General features: G+C 59.5%; 1 protein-coding gene across 2 annotated transcripts in view; it reads right to left on the bottom strand.

Annotated features, from left to right (window-relative positions):
* Nucleotides 1-2,634: 2,634 nt before the first annotated feature.
* CAPN2 (calpain 2) overlaps nt 2,635-18,621 on the bottom strand; it is a 38,090-nt gene continuing 22,103 nt past the window's right edge. The window contains exons 6-21 of one of the 2 annotated variants that reach the window (XM_077901248.1): nt 18,022-18,105; nt 16,460-16,545; nt 15,882-15,956; nt 15,243-15,403; nt 13,887-14,056; nt 13,109-13,120; nt 12,043-12,254; nt 10,894-10,930; nt 9,860-9,925; nt 9,049-9,106; nt 7,413-7,477; nt 6,644-6,712; nt 6,072-6,150; nt 4,935-5,051; nt 4,643-4,701; nt 2,635-3,450 (exon numbers count right to left, since the gene is read on the bottom strand). In XM_077901248.1, the coding sequence (XP_077757374.1) occupies nt 3,427-3,450; nt 4,643-4,701; nt 4,935-5,051; nt 6,072-6,150; nt 6,644-6,712; nt 7,413-7,477; nt 9,049-9,106; nt 9,860-9,925; nt 10,894-10,930; nt 12,043-12,254; nt 13,109-13,120; nt 13,887-14,056; nt 15,243-15,403; nt 15,882-15,956; nt 16,460-16,545; nt 18,022-18,105 (1,374 nt within the window). In that variant the 3' untranslated portion in view covers nt 2,635-3,426. Of the gene's footprint in view, nt 3,451-4,642; nt 4,702-4,934; nt 5,052-6,071; nt 6,151-6,643; nt 6,713-7,412; nt 7,478-9,048; nt 9,107-9,859; nt 9,926-10,893; nt 10,931-12,042; nt 12,255-12,310; nt 13,121-13,386; nt 13,526-13,886; nt 14,057-15,242; nt 15,404-15,881; nt 15,957-16,459; nt 16,546-18,021; nt 18,106-18,621 lie in introns of those variants that run through there. The other variant, XM_077901247.1, reaches the window with a different exon arrangement.

Here is an 18,621-nt window from a genome sequence, read left to right as displayed (position 1 = left end):
GAGTAATAGAGAAATAGTGACCGTGGGAGCTAGCTGTCAGAAGACACGAGTGGTTTACAGAATTCTGAGGATGACTCCCATCTTCCTGCTCTGAGGTGACGGTGTTTAGAGTTGGGGCCTCTGGCAGTTGCGGAGTCTTGTGTGACATCACCAGGTTAGAGAGCCCCCCCACACCCCATGAAGGAGGAGGAGGCCGTGGTCCTTCCCTCTGCCACAGGAGGACACTGCAAGAAGGCAGCCATCTGCATGCTGGGAAGTGTCCTGGCCAGATGCTGAATTGGCTGCACCCTGATCTGGTTCCTGAACCCCCAGAACGGTGAGAGGTGTGTGTTGTGTGAGCCCCAGGCCGTGAGCTTTTGGTTTGGAGCTGCGCAGACTAGGAGTCCTGGTTATCCAGTCAGACACTGATCTGGGTGCTTCTGTGAGGAACTGCAGATTTCACTAAATTTCCTAATCAGCTGACCTGGGAACAGGAAGGTAACCCTGGGCTGCTGGGTGGGCGCAGGAGAGGTGCAAAGTGTGAGGGACTCAGCCCACCACGGCCAGCCACAAGGAGGGAAGGGTCATGTGCCGGGGAAGGCGGAAAGCCCCTGTCAACAGCTGGGAACCAATCCCCCCTCCTCGGGCCTCTGCTGGGACCAGCCAGTCCACGGGGCTGGGTGGGACTCCTACTACAGACTGGTGTGGTGATGGGTAGTTTTTGTTTCTTTTTTTTTAAGATTTTAAGTAATCTCTGCCCAATGTGGGGCTCAAACTCATGGCCCTGAGATCAATTATCACACACTCCTCTGAGCCAGCTGGGCACCAGGTGATGCGTGTTTAAGCTGCTAAGCAATAGGAAATGCCAGGGACTCTGGACCAGGTCTGGCGCTTACTAATTGGCCATGCAGCCTTGCTCGGGACTCACAGTTCAGCAACACCACCTCTGTACACCTCGGCACATGAAGGGACCCACGCCAGGTACTGTACACAGGTCCCAGGAGACTGTAGAGAATTGCTCAAATGCATGGAAGGGAAGATGTGAAAATTAGAACGCGATCATCTTGTTTCCTTCGTCCTAAACTGAGAACATTTGCTTTTATTATCCCTCTTTGTTTTTTACTTGTTTATCATCAGAGCATCCTTGTATCAGAGGTCCTCGTAGAAACATCTCCAGGCATGGGAAAGGGTCAGAGTGAGGGTGGCAATGCCAGTGGGACCACTGCTAGTGCTTCCCGGCTTCTGCGCAGGGGTCAGGAGCGTGCAGCTTCAGCGGCTGTGTCGTGTGTGAGAGGTTGCTCAGGAGCATGATTTCTGATGGCCGCATGACACCCGCCATGTGAGGGACCCAGGATCTGACCTGGGTGTGTGCTGGTCCCCAGTTCCTGTAGGGAGGCCCATGAGCCATCTTCACGGTGCAGTTTTTAGATTTTTGAAGAAGGGGGAGTAGGGCACCTGGAGGATGGGCCCTGCTGAAGAGGGGCTTATGGTGGGGGCAGGGGGGGTCATGGAGGACAAGGCAGAGGGCAGAGGTCACCCTGGCAAAAGCACAGAAAATTGGTAAGATGCTGGTTCTCGGTAAGTCTGGGCACTGGGAGGTAGGTGCTGGTCACAGGAAACAGCAGTTACAGGAGGGCCCAGGGAGCCCTGGGAGGTGTGTTGGGGGGGTGGGGCGGGGAGGTGAAGAAGAGGGGAAGGGGGGGGAGGTGAGGAGGAGCGGGGAGTGAAGGGACAGGGAGGGGTGGGGGAGGAGAGGGCAGGGGGCAGGGCGCCGCTCAGCCTGGCAGCTGCAGTCCCTGTTGGAGAAGCAGGTGCCCGCGCTCAGACGTGCTGGAATGCCCCACGTGGGCACAGCTGCAGACTCCCGTGCACCCAGCGCGGACTTGGGGGCCTTGGGCTGCGGCCCCTTCCCTCTGGATCAGGAGGTGGAGGGTGTTGACGCACTGGCTAGCGTCTCCCTGTGAAGGTGGTGCTGGGAGGGTGGCACTGCTGGGAGAACCCGGGAACTCGGTCGCTCTGCCCTCTTCGTCCTTTCCCAAAGCGGCTATTCCTTGTGTGGCTCTTATTTCCGCTGGGACGGAACCAGCCGGTGCCGGGTAAGGTGGTGAGCCGGGTCAGCCCAGCAGGCGCAAGGGGGCCGAGCCCCTGGCACAGATGCGGGTTGCTGTGGCCTCTGGGGCTGGGGAGGTCACCCATCCCGTCCCTGCGCCTGGCACGAGGGCCCCCAGCCCCGGCCCCCTTGCCTGTGCTGCTGAGTGGAGGACTCTCACCACTCCTCCTGCCTCCCCTCGGCTCATAGCCAACTCTGGGGGATGCACTTCCTGTCCCGCCCCATCCTGCTCCTCTCCCGGGTTGTGGGGCTCCTCCAGGGTCACCAGCAGCAGGCCAGGCCTAGGTGCCTGTCCTGACGGTCCCGGGTCTCGTCCCCACACCTGAGGGACTTGCCTTAGAGCGGGGCCTGCTCCACGGCCACTTAGGAGCTTCTAAAGTGGATTAGGAAATCATGTACTTCCACAGGGAGGGGGAGTTAAGCTCCTTTTTCCCCTCAAGACGGGAATTCAGAGATAGCGACTTGCGGAGGTGGACACAGGCTGTGGCCAGGTGTGCGCACAAACCACCGCCGGGCCCTCCAGGAAGGACAGCACCGCGCCAGACTGCCTGGGCGACTCTTTATTTAACAGCACATTTGGAAGAAGATAAGGCAACAAGGCGGTATTTTCATCATGCGGCCAGCGTTTTCCCAGGGTGAAGCCAAGGAACAAGCTTCCACGACAGTCCCTCCCAGCTCCACACATAAGCATGGCAGGGTGTGGTGTCCGGGTGGCAAACGGTGTGTCTTTGACTGTCATTGGCTCGGACACCACTTTGGTGGGCTGCAGGTCGCTGAGCAAGAGCCGAACCCCTTCAGTACCCGGGATGCTCCTGAGACCTGGAGTGCTCAGGGTTGGGTTAAGACACACGTGGGTAACCGGTCGGTCGCCCGAGTGCCGCCCCGACCAGGCCCCTCAGCCACGCATCCTGCTTCCCCTTTCCTCCGGGACACGGACCGCTGGCGGGTCAATGTCAGGGCTGCATTTTTAAACCTGACGTTGCTTTAAATATTCCCCGCAGGGACCTTGTGTCCTTAGCTGCGGAGACACCGGCCAGCATCGTTCCCCTGGCTGAATATTGCTATAAACAGGAAAGTGTGTAAAAGTAGACTAGTGACAGATTTCAGGTTCTCTTTGAGTTGACCAAGGACTAAGTGGCTCACTGGTGTTTAATAGAACGATATGTGAATCTTCTACTCTGAAATCTGGAAGTTCTTGCTATCTCAGAAGGCATCTTTATTTTCGGTTATAATCATTAGTTTGAGCAACTGTTCCCATAATTTCAAGGTCGAGAGAAAAAATGTGCTCTGGTGGCCCGGTGCTTGGCGGACGGTCTCCAGGCAGACGAATTACGACTTTAGAGGACGGAAAAGCAGAGCCACTGCGAGGAGAAGAAGAGCCAGTCAGCCCAGAGCCACGAGCAGGAGCGACACAGCTATTCCGGTGCCCGTGGCGCCTTCTGAAAGGCGGCCTGAGAGCCAGCAAAGCGGCGCACTCACGGCTTCTCTAGCCCACGGCCAGGGGGCCACAGCCTGGCTCACAGGCCGGCCGACACCGTGACACGGGCTCAGACAACACGGCCTGCGGCTCCACACGTCCGCCTCAGAGGCCAGGCACATGCGTGTCCTGCCTGCGGCTCACCCCGAAACCAGTGGCGTTCGCCCCTGGTCTCTGTTGCAGTGAAACGGGAACCCGGTCAGATTCTGACTGAGCTGCTCTGGGACGCGCCTGGACCCCCAGCCTTGGCCCAGCTCCCCGCCCCGTGTGTCATGAGGCTGCTGGCGCGGCGGCAAGCTGCCCATCCCAGCGAAGACCCGAGCCTCCGCCGTGGACTCGACCTCAGGGTGGGTATATTTCCCGGGTCCACACAGCTAGAAAAGCGACTTAGTAACCGGCACAAATGCATTTTCAGTTGGCTAACGTCCTTTATACCCCATCACAGCAGGTGGATGGCTGCTGGGTTGCAGCCTTCCTCCAGAGTTCAAAGTTCAAGGAAAGGAGTGTCCTGTCCCTTAAACCTGCCCCTCTTGCCACTTTGCTCCTCAGTGGCCTGTGCTGCCCCAATCTCGGTTCCCCTGAGAGCAGAGGAAATGTGCGCTCCTGCCTGGCAGTGCGAGAGTCCCCCCAGCCCGGGGGTGAGAGAACATTCTGGCATCAAGACGACCAGAGAACATCTCACACTTTGCTCTTCCCAGAACTGGCGTCCTGACTCCAGGTAGTGGCCTGATGACCACCCCACAGGTGGGCATGGCCAGGGTCCAGACACCGGAGCACGGTGACTACAGACACCAAGCTTACTTACCTTCGGCAGCGTTTTTAAAGGGGAAGGAAGCGAACTGATTTGTTTTGAAAGTATTTGAAGTAGATCTGCTCTAAGAATGACAGATCTTCCCAAACCCACTTGAATTTCATCAGGGTTTTGTTACACAAGCACCGCCTCCCGTGCACGCAATTCAGCAGTTCCTGCAGCCCCTTCTACTGCCTCCTCCAGGCAGAGCTGGGAGGGAGGACAGACCCCCAGCTGGGGGTCAGCAGCCCCCAGCCAGGGCCGGGCGTGGGAGCTGCAGACTTACAGAGATGAGGTCCAGCTCTATGGTTCCAGAGCCCTCGGGGTCCAGCTGCTTAAATATCCCTGGTGAAGGAAGAAGGGGCGTCCTGTGAGCGAGCGGGAACAGAGACTGCACCGTCCCCCTCTCTGTTCGTCCCACACTATGACTTCTGCTCCCCCGTGCCCACGCTGGGGCAGGGTCTTCATGGTCCACTGCACAGACGCGCCCCAGTTCAGGCAACATCACCCGTGGTGACGGGCAGGCTGCCTTCACCCTGACAGCACCCAAATGGGCCTCTCCCCAAACAGCCACTTACTGAACAGTGTTTCCAGTCGAACCAGACACCGGACGAAATTGTCGAAGTCTATGATGAGCTCGTCATCCGCAAAGCGAGCAACGATGACCTGGTGGAGCTGACAGGGCAGCTTGAAGCCTGGAGTACAAACAAGCACACAGCCTGGGCATGAGCATCAGACGGTGCCCGTGCTCACACCCGCGCCCGCGCCACGGACGCCCGCATTGCACAGCTGCTCTTGCTCCTTGGTGCTTTCCTGGGGGCTGCCGTGCGTTGCAAAGCCAGTGCCTCTGCCCTCACTCCCGACTCCAGACTCATCGCCTTCCTGCCTGTCTCCACTGGCTGACGCCAGGCTGCCCAGCCCCGTTCTCAATCCCTTCCTGTGGTTCAAGTCTTCGCCCTGTTGCTCGTGCTTCCTCTCCTGCCTCTTAGCTCTGAATCACCCTGGAGTCTAGATTGTTCCTGGATGCATGTGGCAGAAACCATTCATCATAAACTAGCACTAATTCCCGCCCTTTCCACAGAACTAGAATGGGCCATGGCTGCCTGAAATCGAGACGTTTCCCACATCCCTTGCAGCCTGCCAAGGGCCTGTGACTAAGCCCTGCTAGTGGGACATGTGTCCCGAAAAACAAGGACCCGGTCTTTCCCTCCTGCCATCCACCTGTTGCCAGGACGTCGTGGTGGCAAGCCAGTGTAGTCCCGCGGGAAGGGGCACCACCTCTGGGCCAGTGGTGAGCGTGACCAGGGGAGCCAGCCTGGCAGCACGAGGCATTGCCCCTTGTGCTTGGACCGTTTGGGAGACAAAGATGGTTATTTGGGGTCTCTGTGGCAGGATTACATCCCACCCAATAAGTGGGGAGCCCCGTGTTGTGTGCAAGGCGCTTACCCAAGGGGGGCCCAGTGAACTGAGAACTGGCTTTGCCTGCTTGGCCCGCCAGGCTCTCGGAAGGAAACTTCAAGAGGGCCTGGTGGGCAGAGCATCTGGGACTGCGTTTTATTTCATCAGTTAACTTTTAAAAGAGGAATGGAAGGGACATGCTTGTGGTGAGCCCGCGGCCACCTCACTGAACACAGCTTCCTGCCCTCTATCGTACGCAGTAAACTCTGACATGTTCTGCACGTAAAACAGAAGGGAAACCAGGTAGGAGTTCTCACCTGCTTCCTCAAGTGCTTTCCGCATCTCGTAGGAGTTCATGGTGCCAGACCGGTCCACATCGATCTCCCGGTAAATTTTCTGGAATCAAGCAGAACAGTTACGAGAACCCTGACCCGAAGCCAGCAGGCACCCCGTAGGTCGCGCTGTGTGTGCAGGCAGGAGGCTCTTCTAGCTCTGTTCCCAGCCTGGCCTTGAAAAGCACCTGCGTCTCTGCCGTAAATAGCTAAGAGTGTCCACCTCACTCCACGAGCTGGCTTGTACCGTGCCTGTTGGTCAACTAGCCGGCCGCTGTGGGCTCGTGTCATTGTGTCACTTTTCTGCTGGAGCTGTCAAAAACCCAAATGACAGAAGGCTACACAGCCTCTCGAGGACACTCTGGGGGCAGCTGGAGGGGGACCCCGTTTCTGTCCACTAGCACTCAAGGGCAGGGAGCAGACCATGTCCCTCAAACAGGGTCGGTTCTGCTGTTCACATCTGCCCATCCTGCCTCCGGGGGTCAAGTGCCTGCCCCTTCACACACGCACGTCCCTGACAGAGCCACTCGCCCTGCCTTCCACCCCCGGGCGCTCACCTGGTACTTCTGGATCTTTGTCCAGAGAACATAGAACTCTTTCAGGCCCAGCTTCCCACTGCCATCTGACTGCCTGCCGTTAAGGAAGCTCCTGTGGTGTCTCCGTGTGGGCGCCCTGTCACCCGATGGCACCCACTGCGTTATTTACGAGGAGCTCCCGCTGAAGACTTTGTGCTGCACTCAGTGCCCAAACCTGCATGTAAAGGCTGGCCGATGCCCCTGGTGGCCCTGACTCTTGTTGGCTGGTCTGGGGTGCAGGGACCCCTGACCCTACTGGGAATGAGCTGTCGGGTGACATGCAGAAGCCCTTTGTTGATTTTTGGAGTATTTCTACGGCCTTGTGTGGGACAGCTACACAGTGTTGTGAACCCACGAGACAAAACTTTGAGCAGCTCAGACCATCCCTGCCCAGAACTTGTCTGCAAGCCAGGCAGGAAGACAGGCGAGCGCGTGACCTGGGGAAGGAGCCTGAACAAAGGGAAGGAGATGCCCACAGCAGGTGGGCCCCGTGGCTGCAAACTGAGAAAAAAACCACAATCAGAGAAAAGAGATGCATGTCGGAAATGGGACAGTCTGGGGGACGTTCTCCACATGCCTGGGAAACCAACCCAAGCTGCTTGGGCACAGCTTGGCAGGCATCTCCTGCTCGCTAAGGCAGGGGGCTTCTCACGTTGCCCCAGGAGGTGTCTGAACAGGAGAGGCGGTATGACAAATTCCCCAGGTGGGGGTCTCAGACGCCTCGTCTGTGCTCTGCAGCGTGAAAGGATACGTCCAGCATGTCCACCATGATTTTGCAGGTCTCGATGCTGAAGCCGTCTGACTTGATGTCCTGGCCTACAAGACAAAATGAGAGTGATGGGAAACATCCTGCAGAGCCTCGCCATCCCTAGGAGCCCCCACGAGGATGGGGCGTGTCTGTGCCTTCTGGTACGGGGGCCACTTGACCTACATCCGATGCCACAGCAGGCTAGTGGCTGCCAGAGGGGCCAGAGTGGAGGGTGTGCTGCGTCCGCTGCTTCTTCGTGTATTTGCACATTAGCCTGTGTGTCCGCGGACTGAGAGGCCTGAGAACCAGAAGCTATCCAGAGCCCTGTGCTCTACTAGGTGACTCAGGTACAGCAGGGGGTGGCAGGTGGCAGGAGACCCTTGTCACAAGCTGGTTCTGGTACCCCACAGACCATGAGAGGCCCATCCTTTGTCACATCCTTACAAAGGTTGTGGCTTAGCCTGCCTCAACGCTGCCGTTGTGGGCTTGGACTCCTTCTTGGGCCCGGTCAGAGCCTGGGGTCAGTGGCAGCCAGGGAGGTTGCATCCCTGCGCAGCCTGGCTCTTCGCCGCCTGCCCAACCACCATCTGTGTGGGAACAAGGCAGCTTTGACGGCCACGCGCCTCAACAGCTCTGTGACTTCACTCGTGCCTGGCAGCCTCCAGGGCAAATACCCCCTTCTTGTCCTCGCTCAGGCTGCCTGGAGGAACCAGCTGTGTGGATCTTGTGCTGGGCACGCCGCCCACATTCTCTGGGATGGATGACCCGACCAGCCCGGGTGCTTCTAGAGAATTTGCTTCTGTGTCGTGGCTTAGGCCAGCTTCTAGGCGGTCCACAGCTCAGGACAGGGCGGCCTTCAGCCCTGAAGGGTCTGACATCAGCAATCCCGCCCAGGGGCAGCATCTCTTCCAGGGCAGTGCGGCTCTTGATAAATTGAGGTGAGAAAACGTGTCCCCCGGGACTGGCCCACATTTGGGGTGAATGAGCCTGAAGGTCTGTGGGAGGTGCTCCAGCTCTGCCCCAGGCCCCTCTCCCACCTCGCTCCTTCTTCCAGGAGGCCTGGCAGCTGCCTCTGGGGCCTTGCAGTCGCCGGCCTGGCTCGTGGGCTCAAGCAGAACACTGTACAAGGCTCCCTGCCACGCATGCTGGGGAGATGCTTTGTGAACTGTTCCCGTGGTGTGAGTACAAGATGGTCTGTTTGTCCTTCCACCCTGACTATGCAGTGAGATGTCGACCCCATCGACAACCGCACTAAATACAGTGGAGTTCAGGGTGTGGGGGCTTTCTGGCCAGTGTTCAGGGCTGACTCAGCCCTCCTTACCAGCAGAATATCAGAGTGACTGCCCCGTGGTGCCCCTCACAGAAGTTAGGTAGTGATCTGCCCACTTTCCAGGTGAGTAAAGAGCCCAAGGGGTCCCACGTCCCGGCTGAGAGCAACAGCTGTCAGGGGTGAGAACGAGGATGAGACCTTTGCTGTCCACCTGGAAACCTTTGTTCCTCCTTTATCGGGGCACACAGAGCATCCTCAGCCCAGTCTGGTGGTGGCAGTGGTGGCCGGCACGGGTGTTTAGGTGGGTGCAGGGGTGGCTGGAAGGGCGCGGGGAGGAGCAGGACCAGGGCCTGCTAAGAGGGCACTTACGCTTGGCCAGCACTCTTCTCAGGATGGTCTGCAGCTCAAAGGCAGAAATCTCTGCGTCCTGTGGACACGAAGCAAAGCGTGGTTATACCGTGGGCTGCAGGAAGTGTGGAGGCTTGTCCCGTGCCGGTGCACTGGGTGGGCACAGGCAGGGTCTGTGACGTCATTTCTAATGCCCCCAAACCCCAGACTGCAGGCGAGCCCCATGGCAGAAGGCCAAGATTGGCCGCAGTCCCTCCTGCCTCCAGGGCATGGGGGTGGGGACCCGTGTATGGCCCAGCCAGTGGCCAGCAGGGAAATAAGTCTCTGTGATGCCCCCTTTCCTGAGAGACAGGGATGGAGGGGCGCCTGCTGAGCACTCTGATGGGAGGCCCAGGTGAGCCGGCTTCGTGAGCCTGATGGAGAAGGGTGCCGGGCAGGCGCTGGCTGGGAACGGTCTGCAGCAGCCTGAGGCCCACACAGCGCAGGGCAGCACCCACCACGGCCCTAAGTCACTTGCATTGTCAAGATTCAAAACCCTTCTGTCCGTCCGGGATATTTTTGTGGAAATCAAAGAAAAGGCCCCACATCCCAGCAGGAGTGGAAGACACAGGAAAAGAGCTGGACGCTAAGGTGGGAGGAACACAGGGCCAGGGCTGACTGTGAGCCAGCAGCCCCGCTGCATGGGCAGGACGTGGGCAGGAGCCCGAGTTCCCTCCACGATTACCCTCCGCCTCTGCTCGCTATCCCTTCTGCCCCTCTGGAATCTCGCCAAGGACGAGTCTGTCCCTTTGCAGGGACCAGAGCATGTGACGGAGCCCGCGTGGACACCCACCTCGCCTGCCAGCTGGGCAAACAGCCTTCTGAAGCCGTCGTCAATGTCGTCCTCGCTGGCGTCTATCTGGAGGGGGAGGCAAGGGGTGGGAGCAGGTCAGAGCCAAGAAGGGGCCTCCCCCATCTCCCCCGCCTCCCGCAGGCCTGAGGGCCAAGTTGCAGGCTTGAGACAAGGACGGTGTGAAGAATGAATGAAGAACTTTTCTAGTGAAGACATGAGATGGATGGAAACCATGTGAAGGGTTGGTGAGCTCCTCATATAGCATCATCTTGAACCCTCGGCCAGAACGGCCCTCTGATCTGCACTAGTGGGGATTCAGATGCAGAGCCTAGGGGATCCCTGGGTGGCACAGTGGTTTGGCGCCTGCCTTTGGCCCAGGGCGCGATCCTGGAGACCCGGGATCGAGTCCCACGTTGGGCTCCTGGTGCATGGAGCCTGCTTCTCCCTCTGCCTATGTCTCTGCCTCTCTCTCTCTCTCTCTCTCTGTGTGACTATCATTAAAAAAAAAAAAAAAAAAAGATGCAGAGCCTAGTTGGAATGTTCTAGAAGGCCTGCAACGGTAGCCCCCTGGAACCGTTGGGTCTCTCACTAGGTCTCTCGACAAGCACGGAGCGGCTGAGGAGTGGAGGGTTATCAGGTCCAGGGGCAGCAAGAGGAGCCTCCCAGCCTGCTGGTGGCAGTCCCCTCCCTCCACTGGATGTGTTGTGGGTGGCTCTCGTTGGAGCCCACGAGCCCCCGGGAATCACACCATCTCAGCAGCACCTCAGGGGCCTCAGGAATCTTGTCATCTGGAGACTTCATTTTACAGATAAGGAAACTGAGGCAGAGAAAGGGGAGTCACAGGAACCCCAAGTCCTGCACACAAGGGGTGAGGACCACATAGTGGCAGGTGCAGGTGCAGGACAGAGTCTAGTTTCGAGCTGTGGGCATGAAGTCCTGGGGCCTCCTAAACCCTAGCGGTTCTCTGGTGATTCTGGGCCCGGTCATCTGGAGCAGAGCTTGGAGTTAGCAGGGTGTCCCAGGGCTGCAAGTACCTCCTCAAGGTCGGCCTCGATCTCGTCGTCCACGACCCTGGGGACAGAAGGAAATCATGTCATGGCCCACATGGAAGTGTGACAGGTGGGCTGGGGGCTTGCGACTGCGTGTCCCCACACAGCAGGAACCAAGGCAGGAAAAGCCAAGCCGGAGGCCCAGCCGGAGTGCGGGGAAGCAGAGATTTCGTGCTCCTGTCTTGGCGCAGCCTGCCCGCACAACCCGCTTGGGGCCTGCCTCGGGGACCCGCTCTCCGGTCGTGCGTGATCTCTGCCACCATAAACCTCTCACACGGGGAAGCACGCCAGGTCCCCACTGCCAACACACTTTGCTCGGGGAAGGTAGTGGCAGGGAGGCCGGGAGTGGTTGCAGCTGAAGCTCGGGCAGCGTTGGGTCCTCCACACCCAGTGCCGTGAGCAGGGCTGGGTCCTCCGCAGCGAGTGTACTCAAGCCTTGAAGGGTCCTTCTTGGGCCCTGGATCCCACGCTAGGCCGCTGAGCATCCGACCCACTGGGGCTGCGCCTCCCAGAAGCTGGCAGGCCCACTGGACACATGGTCCTGGTCTTGGATGGAGCACATGGCAGTGGCTGTGTCCGCTGCTTCCCCTCAGGTCAAAGTCCCTGTGGTCTCTCAGTTAATCCCCTTTTGCTTAAGCTGCCTGAGGCGGATTACGTGTCCTGCCATCAAGTGCTCAACTGATAGATGTGGTCCAGGAGGTAGCCAAATCGGCAGAAGTGGGGCCATCCCGACGGTGGCGTGACAGTGGCATCAGCTGCACAGGACCCGGTGGGGTCCAGTGACCACTGAGGCCACCACTCACGCCCTGGCGTTTGCGGGCTGCTGCGCAGGAAAGTGGCCCAGGCTCTCCGCTGACATGACTAGGTTCACGGGCTGATACGTGTTGTTACAACGAACATAACAATTGGTGTTGCAGACACACGACTATCCTTGCTCCGCAGCCTCCCTGCTCTAACCACTAAGACCCCAAAGCCCGAGGGACAACATTGACGACCTTCAAGACCCCACGTCCCTGTGCTGAGCCCTGGAAGCAGGCAGGTGTCGTCCAACAGGAGTGTTCAGAGGATGCGGCGCGCCAAGGGTCAGGGACAGGCCGCGGGGACAGGAAGGGTGTGATGGGCAGAGCCACCTACTGGTAGTCGGCCTTCTTCTCTGAAAAGACCCGGACACAGAAGTCCCCGTCCTTGTTGGGCTCGAAGGTGGAGGGCACCAGGATGTACTCCCCCGGGGGCAGCTTGAACCGGTTGAGGACCTCGCGCAGGTTGATGAAAGTGTCAGAGCGCTCTCTTGCTCTGTGCGTCAGGAAGAAGTTTCTGCTGAGGTGGATGTTGGTCTGTCCGGTCATCTGATGGATAAACAGAAACAGCGGGAAGTAGAGGGTGGGAAGAGCCCCGAATCAGCATCATTTTCTCTGGGGTTGGCGACTATGTCTGGGTCACTCCGGGTCAGGAGAACGAATGCTCTGGGGGGTGTGCCGGGGGGGTCCAGGCACCCAGCTTTGCAGAGAAGCCCCATCTGCATATGGAGGTCCCCGGCCTCCTCCTCCTTGAGTCAGGGACGTGCATGTGCGGGGCACGCAGACGGAAAGCAGCCCAGCTCAGGTGTGGCCTGAGCACAGCAGGGGGAGCCCAGCGGGCCTTGGGCAGCACAGCTAGGGCAGGGTGTATGGCCGGGGCCCAGCGCGCCTTGCACGCCCAGCGTGATGGCCTCAAGGCTACTGCTGCCCTCTCGTCAGACCCACTCATGCCGGCTGTGGGCCTGCTGTGCTCTCACGCCCTTCGGCTCGCTCCGAGAGGTACGTGATGGACCAGCTCCACTGAGGGAGAAACCGAGGTTCAGAGAGGACGCGCAGCTCATCTGAGGGCACATAGCCTGCACGTGGAGGCTGGGCCTCCCTCTGCTCCTGCGCCGCCTGGCAGTTCATCTCTGAACTGGGGAGAGTGCAGGACTCTGTGAAGAGCCTCTGTGGCCCTAGGCCCGCACACCGTCCACCCGGAGCAAAACCACAGGCACTTCCCAGAGGTCTGGCCTTGAGCACAGACCAACAGGTCCATGTCCCGAGTGACCTCACCAGGGCCCAGGGGGCATGGGCCTTGTCCTGTGCAGCCGCCAGCCCCTGCCCAGGCCTCATGAGACCCCTGAGCCAGCCGTCCAAGCCTGCGCCTTCGGTGACCCTGAGCCAACGCGTGCTGGACGTACCTCCTCTGGGACCTGTGGGGACAAAGGGAGGAGAAGGTGCTGAGCCCCGATTCTGGGAGGAACGCCTGAAGGCCCCTCGCCCCTACAGCTCCAGCAGCACTACAACCACTAGGGGATTATTATCCCATGGGCCCCTGCTGTTCCCATGCTGAACACAAATGTCATGACCCAGTGACAATGCCGGCAAGCCCTTCGCACCATTCCTGATTTACAAAGTATAAAACTGAGGCACAGAGCGGTGCAGGGCCTGGCCTGGGGTCTCCCTGCCCCCCACTCACAGAAGCAGGGCTGTGTCCTGGAGGAAGAGGGCAGTGAAGGGGGTCCCACTGGGCTGGGAGCCAGCAGGGTCAGCTCCCGCTCCTGCCCCGGTCTCTTATCTCCAACACGCAACTGAATGATCCCTGGGGTTTCCCAAACCTGAGAGGTGGGGGCGCAGGCAGGAGGGTCGTGGGTCACATTTCAGCGTGCATTTTCCTTGGGTTACTCTGTCCCAGATCTGACATCCTCAGCTCTGATTTCAGAGACTGAGAGGCTTAGAGTTTGTACATTGTTTGAAATGATGGCGTTTGACCAACTCTACTTGGTGAGTGGACAGGCAGGGTCCCGTCAGCGGGGGCCACGTGTCCGGTGACGAGCGAGCGGGGCCCTGTCTCTGACCCCTCACGACCCCAGGTGGCTCAGGCTGCCCCCATGACCTTGCTCTGTCCCTGACGGGCAGGGGGCCCACCTCCTGTCCTGCCCTGGGGCTTTCCCTCCTCGCCGGGCTGAGACCACGCACCTCGTAGATGCCGAAGCCGATGGTGTGCATGTCCTCGCCCATCTTGCGCTGCCGCCGCCGGTGCTTCTGGATGAGGCCCACGAGGAACGTGCAGCCGCGTTCTCCATCCTCCTGGTCCTCGTCCTCCTCTTCCAGCTTGATCACGTACTGAGGGTTCATCCAGAAGGTATCTGTGGCCAGAGTGGGACTGGACTCCGTCACTGGGGACCGGGAGCCCTAGCCAGGAAGGGGGTGCGGGAGGGGACGGCACTGGTGGGGGCGTGGAGAGAGCCAGCCCGCGTGCGCCTGGACACCACGGGAACCCTTATGTTACCACGTGCCCTGCAATCCTCTCCTGCCCGCTGCCGGGCAGGCTTATCTTGGGGACAGTTAGTCCCCCTGGAAGAACGTGGCTAGAGCTGAGCTGCTGGCCTGTGGCACCTCTCCCTCCCCAGGTCCAGTGGCTGGCCTGCACCCCCTCTGCAAACCCTGAGGCCGGGAACATCCTCTGCCCAATTTCAGCCTCTTTTTCTGTGTCCTCGTCCCCAGGCCTGTCCCATTGCCCCCAGGGTGTCTCTGCCTTTCCTGCTTCCAAAACGAGACTCATTCAGGTTGAGGGACAATTGTGTGGGTTGCCTTCCCCTCCCTGATGGGATCAAACTCTTTGTTGGGGAGATAAAGTGCAGGGCTTGGTGGACCACAGCTCCTGCCTGTTTTTGTCAATAAAGTTTTATTAGAATACAGCCATATACATTCATTTAACGGCCTTCAGTCAGTAGTAGAGCTGTGTGATGTGACTGAAACCAAGGGCAGACAGAGCCAACGTCTACCACCGGTCCCTTGAGTTTGCTGACCCCTCATCTAGCAGGTGGGAGAGTCCCGTCTGGCACTTCTACAACTGCCACTTGATGGCCACATGTCTGAGGTGAAGGATTAAGAGCACGGGAGCTAGAAGGACCCGTCAGCTTGCCCGATGACCTGCTTTGCAGCCTAGGATGCCACTGGGACCCTCAGTTTCCTCTTCCGTGGCCTAGGATCCACACGTGACCAGGACCTGCCACCACAGAGAGTCTTACAGACCAGCTCCCCACAGCCAGGCTGCCTGCATGCAAATCCCAGCCAGCTTGCAGCCCTCCCCAGGACTCCGCCTGGATGCTGCTCGTGCAGACTGAAGGGGTAGCATCTCTTCAAACCACTTGGGACAGTCCCCTGGGCCCAGCATGTGGAGTCACGTGGACTCATTTTTGCCACGTGGAGGAGAGCAGCTCCAAGACAGGGAAAAGGGGTGCAGGATCACTGAGGGAGGGACCAACCAGGGAGCTGCGTGAGCGGGCCCTGAGGTGCGGGGGACGGCGAGGGCATGCGGGAGGGCCTTACTCGGGTAGTTCCTGCAGCCTCCAGCCGTGGAGCCCCGTCTCCAGCTCCCATCCATCTTGGTGAGCTTCCACTTCTTATAGGACTCGCTGGTGAGGGTGTCGGGGGTCAGGTTGCAAATCTCCACTCGGGAGTAGTGCCTCAGGAAGTCGCTGAAAGACATCCTGGCCGAGGCAGGAACAAGGACGACCAGGTTACACGAGGACGCTGACAACGGTGACCTTCCCCCTGCAGCTGGGCCAGGAGCCACCCCCAGGCCCACAGGTAGAGGTGCAGATGCCCGGCCTGGCACCGCACTCGGGCGCTGTGCTGCTCAAAGCACTGAGCCAGGCAGCACAGAAGCAGGTGGGCAGACACAGCCGCGGGCCCAGCCCTGCTCTCCAAGGGCCTGTTTCTTTCCTGAGGTGTCAGGCCCACTCTGGGAGCTGGTTGGGGAAGGGCTCCTCCTCTCCAGTCTCCTCGTGGGACCTGAACCCTCCTGGGCCTTTGAAACCCCATCGTTGAGATGGACAAATGGGAGAGGCTGAGGAATAGTTTCATCGGGGTCTTCTGGTGAGTTTAGGACTACAGAAGCAGCTCCCACGCCCCTGTGCCCACAACCCAAGGACAGAGCCCTGGCCCTGCGGCCACTAACAACCTTACCAGAACTCCCCGTCCTCGTGCCGTCTGGTCAGCCTCTCCCTCACCTCTGGGTCCACCGTGTTCCAGTTGGGGCAGCTGAGAAACCAAGGGACAGGTGAGGACCGTCCCCACAGCCCCAGAGTGGGTACCCAGGGACATGCTCCCGAGCCTCCAAGGGCCAGACTCCACCGGGAGGAGTGACACGTACGCGGGCCGGAGCCGGGAAGCAGGGGGGTGAGGACAGGGAGCCCCCTGGGTGGTGGCGGCAGAAAGAGCGCAGCTGTCGGGGGAGAAGGGGTAGCACAGGCGGCCTACGCCCGGCCGCCCCTGTGAGGGGAACTGAGAGTCCCACGAGTGGCTGCCCTGGCTGGGAACCTCTCTGCACCTCCCACCCTGGGAAGGCCCGCCAGCAGGGGGACTGCACCAGAGAAGGCGTGGACTGTGAGGTGACGGATGGGTTGTGCGTACGTCGCCGGAGCCCGGGGCTTGCAGGAGGACACACACACGCCCTAGTGGGGCAGGGAGGGGGACCTGCGGCCTCCGGGCCTGACCCCCCAGCGCAGCCCCCAGAACCTCCCAGGGGAGGGCATGCCGCTCACTTGTCATTCCACTTCCCGGTCCACTCCACTTCGCCCCAAGGGTTGCGGATGCGGATCAGCTTCTGCAGGCTGCCCCCACTTTCGACCTGAAGGTGGGGTGCAGGAAGGAGAGGGGAGCTGCTGAGCTCAAGCCCGGCCTGGGGGGGCTTCTCCATCAGCTGAGAGGGGTCGGGTCCGGGTCATGAAATGGGAAGGGCTGACCCCAGGCCCCCTGCCACTGCCAGTGTGGACCACTCCTTGGGTCCACTCTTGCAGGACGCAGCTCCTTGATTGGTCTCGAGCCTGCGGCAGCAGTGTCCTCATTCTCCTCATTCTAGATGCCATGGCATGGGGCCCCCAGCCTCCCGACTAGAGCGGGACCTGCTGTGGTCCCAGGGCGAGGGCACCTTCCCACCTGCGCAGGAATTCTGCAGATGCAGAGTGGTCACGCTGCCTAGACCTGGAGCCCTGGGCGGGCGCTACAGGGGACATGCTGTCGAGGTGGGAAGATGTGTGAACACGGGCTCTGCGTGAGATGCTGTCATGGGATGAAAACCTGACAGCAGCACTGATGTCACATGAGAGCCTGGGAGGCGAATGTGGAAGTCTCGTGACGTATGTGCCTGACCTACCAACGGCTCAGAAAACAGACGTGCAGATACTGAGTCTACAGAAGCAGTACCTGGATGTTTTCTTTTTTAAAACATATTCTTATTTATTTATTTGAGAGAGAGATAGTGAGAGAGAGAGAGCATGAGTGGGGAGGAGAGAGAGAAGCAGACTCCTTGCTAAGCAGGGAGCCCCCCATGGGACTCGATCCCATGACCTCAGGATCACGACCCGAGCCAAAGGCAGACGCCCAACCAACTGCGCCACCCAGGAGTCCCAGTACCTGGATGTTTATGATTGTTCTAGCCTTTCAACCTTTCCATTGACTTGAGCTTTTTCAAAATAAAAAGGTGTCCATGTCTTGGGTGTGGTGGGCTCGGGAATAAAATAAAAATTTAAGGTTTAAAACAGAACGGAGCCCTGGACACGTCTGAAGACATGGGGTTCTGTACTCGCCCTGATGCCGGCTGCTGACTGGGGCGTGTGGCGTTACTGTGACACTGGGGAGCCGCGGCGCCTGCCACCACAGCTCCCTGCAGACATCACCCCTCTGACTGGAGGACACTCCAGGCCAGGGAGTTTGAGAAATGTGCCCAGGCCATGCAGCGGGCCAGAGGCGGCCAGACCGGAACAGGAATTCAGCACTGATGCTGCGGTGACATCAATCGCAAAAGCACCATTTTGAGAATCTAAAACACTGTATGGATGCGATCCCTGTTCCTTTATATCTAGCCGGTCGGGAAGAGCAAGGCGAGTGTGAACGAAGCATAGGGAGCACGCCAGAGCTGGCCCGTGGCCCACAGAGGGCAGACATGGGGCGCAGCGGCCCTTGAATCGCTGGCCTCGCTCCCTTGGCTTCAGGAGTTCAAGGCCTGGTAGAGGAGGGGCCGTGGGAGTGCAGGACCCACTAAGCTGGGGGGCAGTCCTCTGCGGTGTTAGGGAGAAGACACCCCTGCAAACTCTGCCGGCCTTACCTCCTCGGCCCCAGTGACTGAGTACGCGTGCCCCTTCACCAGCTTCTGGAACGTGATGGCCTCTGAGTCTGCCATGCTGGTGATCTGGAAAGATGGGAAGAGTCAGGCTGCCCACCTTCTTTCATAGAGGGTCTCTGCTACTTGCGGGATGGGGTGCCACCCAACTCACGGATCACCTGATAAAGGCAATTATATCTTCACATTTACTAGACTGAATTTTGTTTTTTAGCAAGTTGGACAGAAATTTTGCCCGTGGAAGCTGGGGCCTCCCTCTCTGTCCCCACAGGGAATGAGTCCTGGGTAGCACAGGGTTGGGGTGGGGGTGGGATGCTCAGCCTCTGTCCAGAGGATGCCTGGGGGCAGGACGTGATGCACACCTCCCAGCTTCTGGAGGAAAGGGCCCCTCCCGAAGTCTTTCCCAGGGCCTTGGACCCTGCAGCAATGAAGGGTAAGGTACCTGGCTCCAGGCCCATGCAGGCCCTGTCCACAGGGACAAGTGTCTGCACAGGGTGTTTCCCCCAGACCAGCGGAGGACAAGGGGCTCCCTGGGCACTAGTGGAGGGCAGGGGGTTCCCGGGGGACCAGCCGAGGGCAGGAGCT

Source organism: Canis aureus, chromosome 6 (genome assembly GCF_053574225.1).
Source record: "Canis aureus isolate CA01 chromosome 6, VMU_Caureus_v.1.0, whole genome shotgun sequence".
NCBI classification, from domain to species: Eukaryota; Metazoa; Chordata; class Mammalia; order Carnivora; family Canidae; genus Canis; species Canis aureus.
The sequence above is the reverse complement of the archived record's forward strand: the minus strand, read 5'-3'. Positions and strand labels throughout refer to the sequence as shown.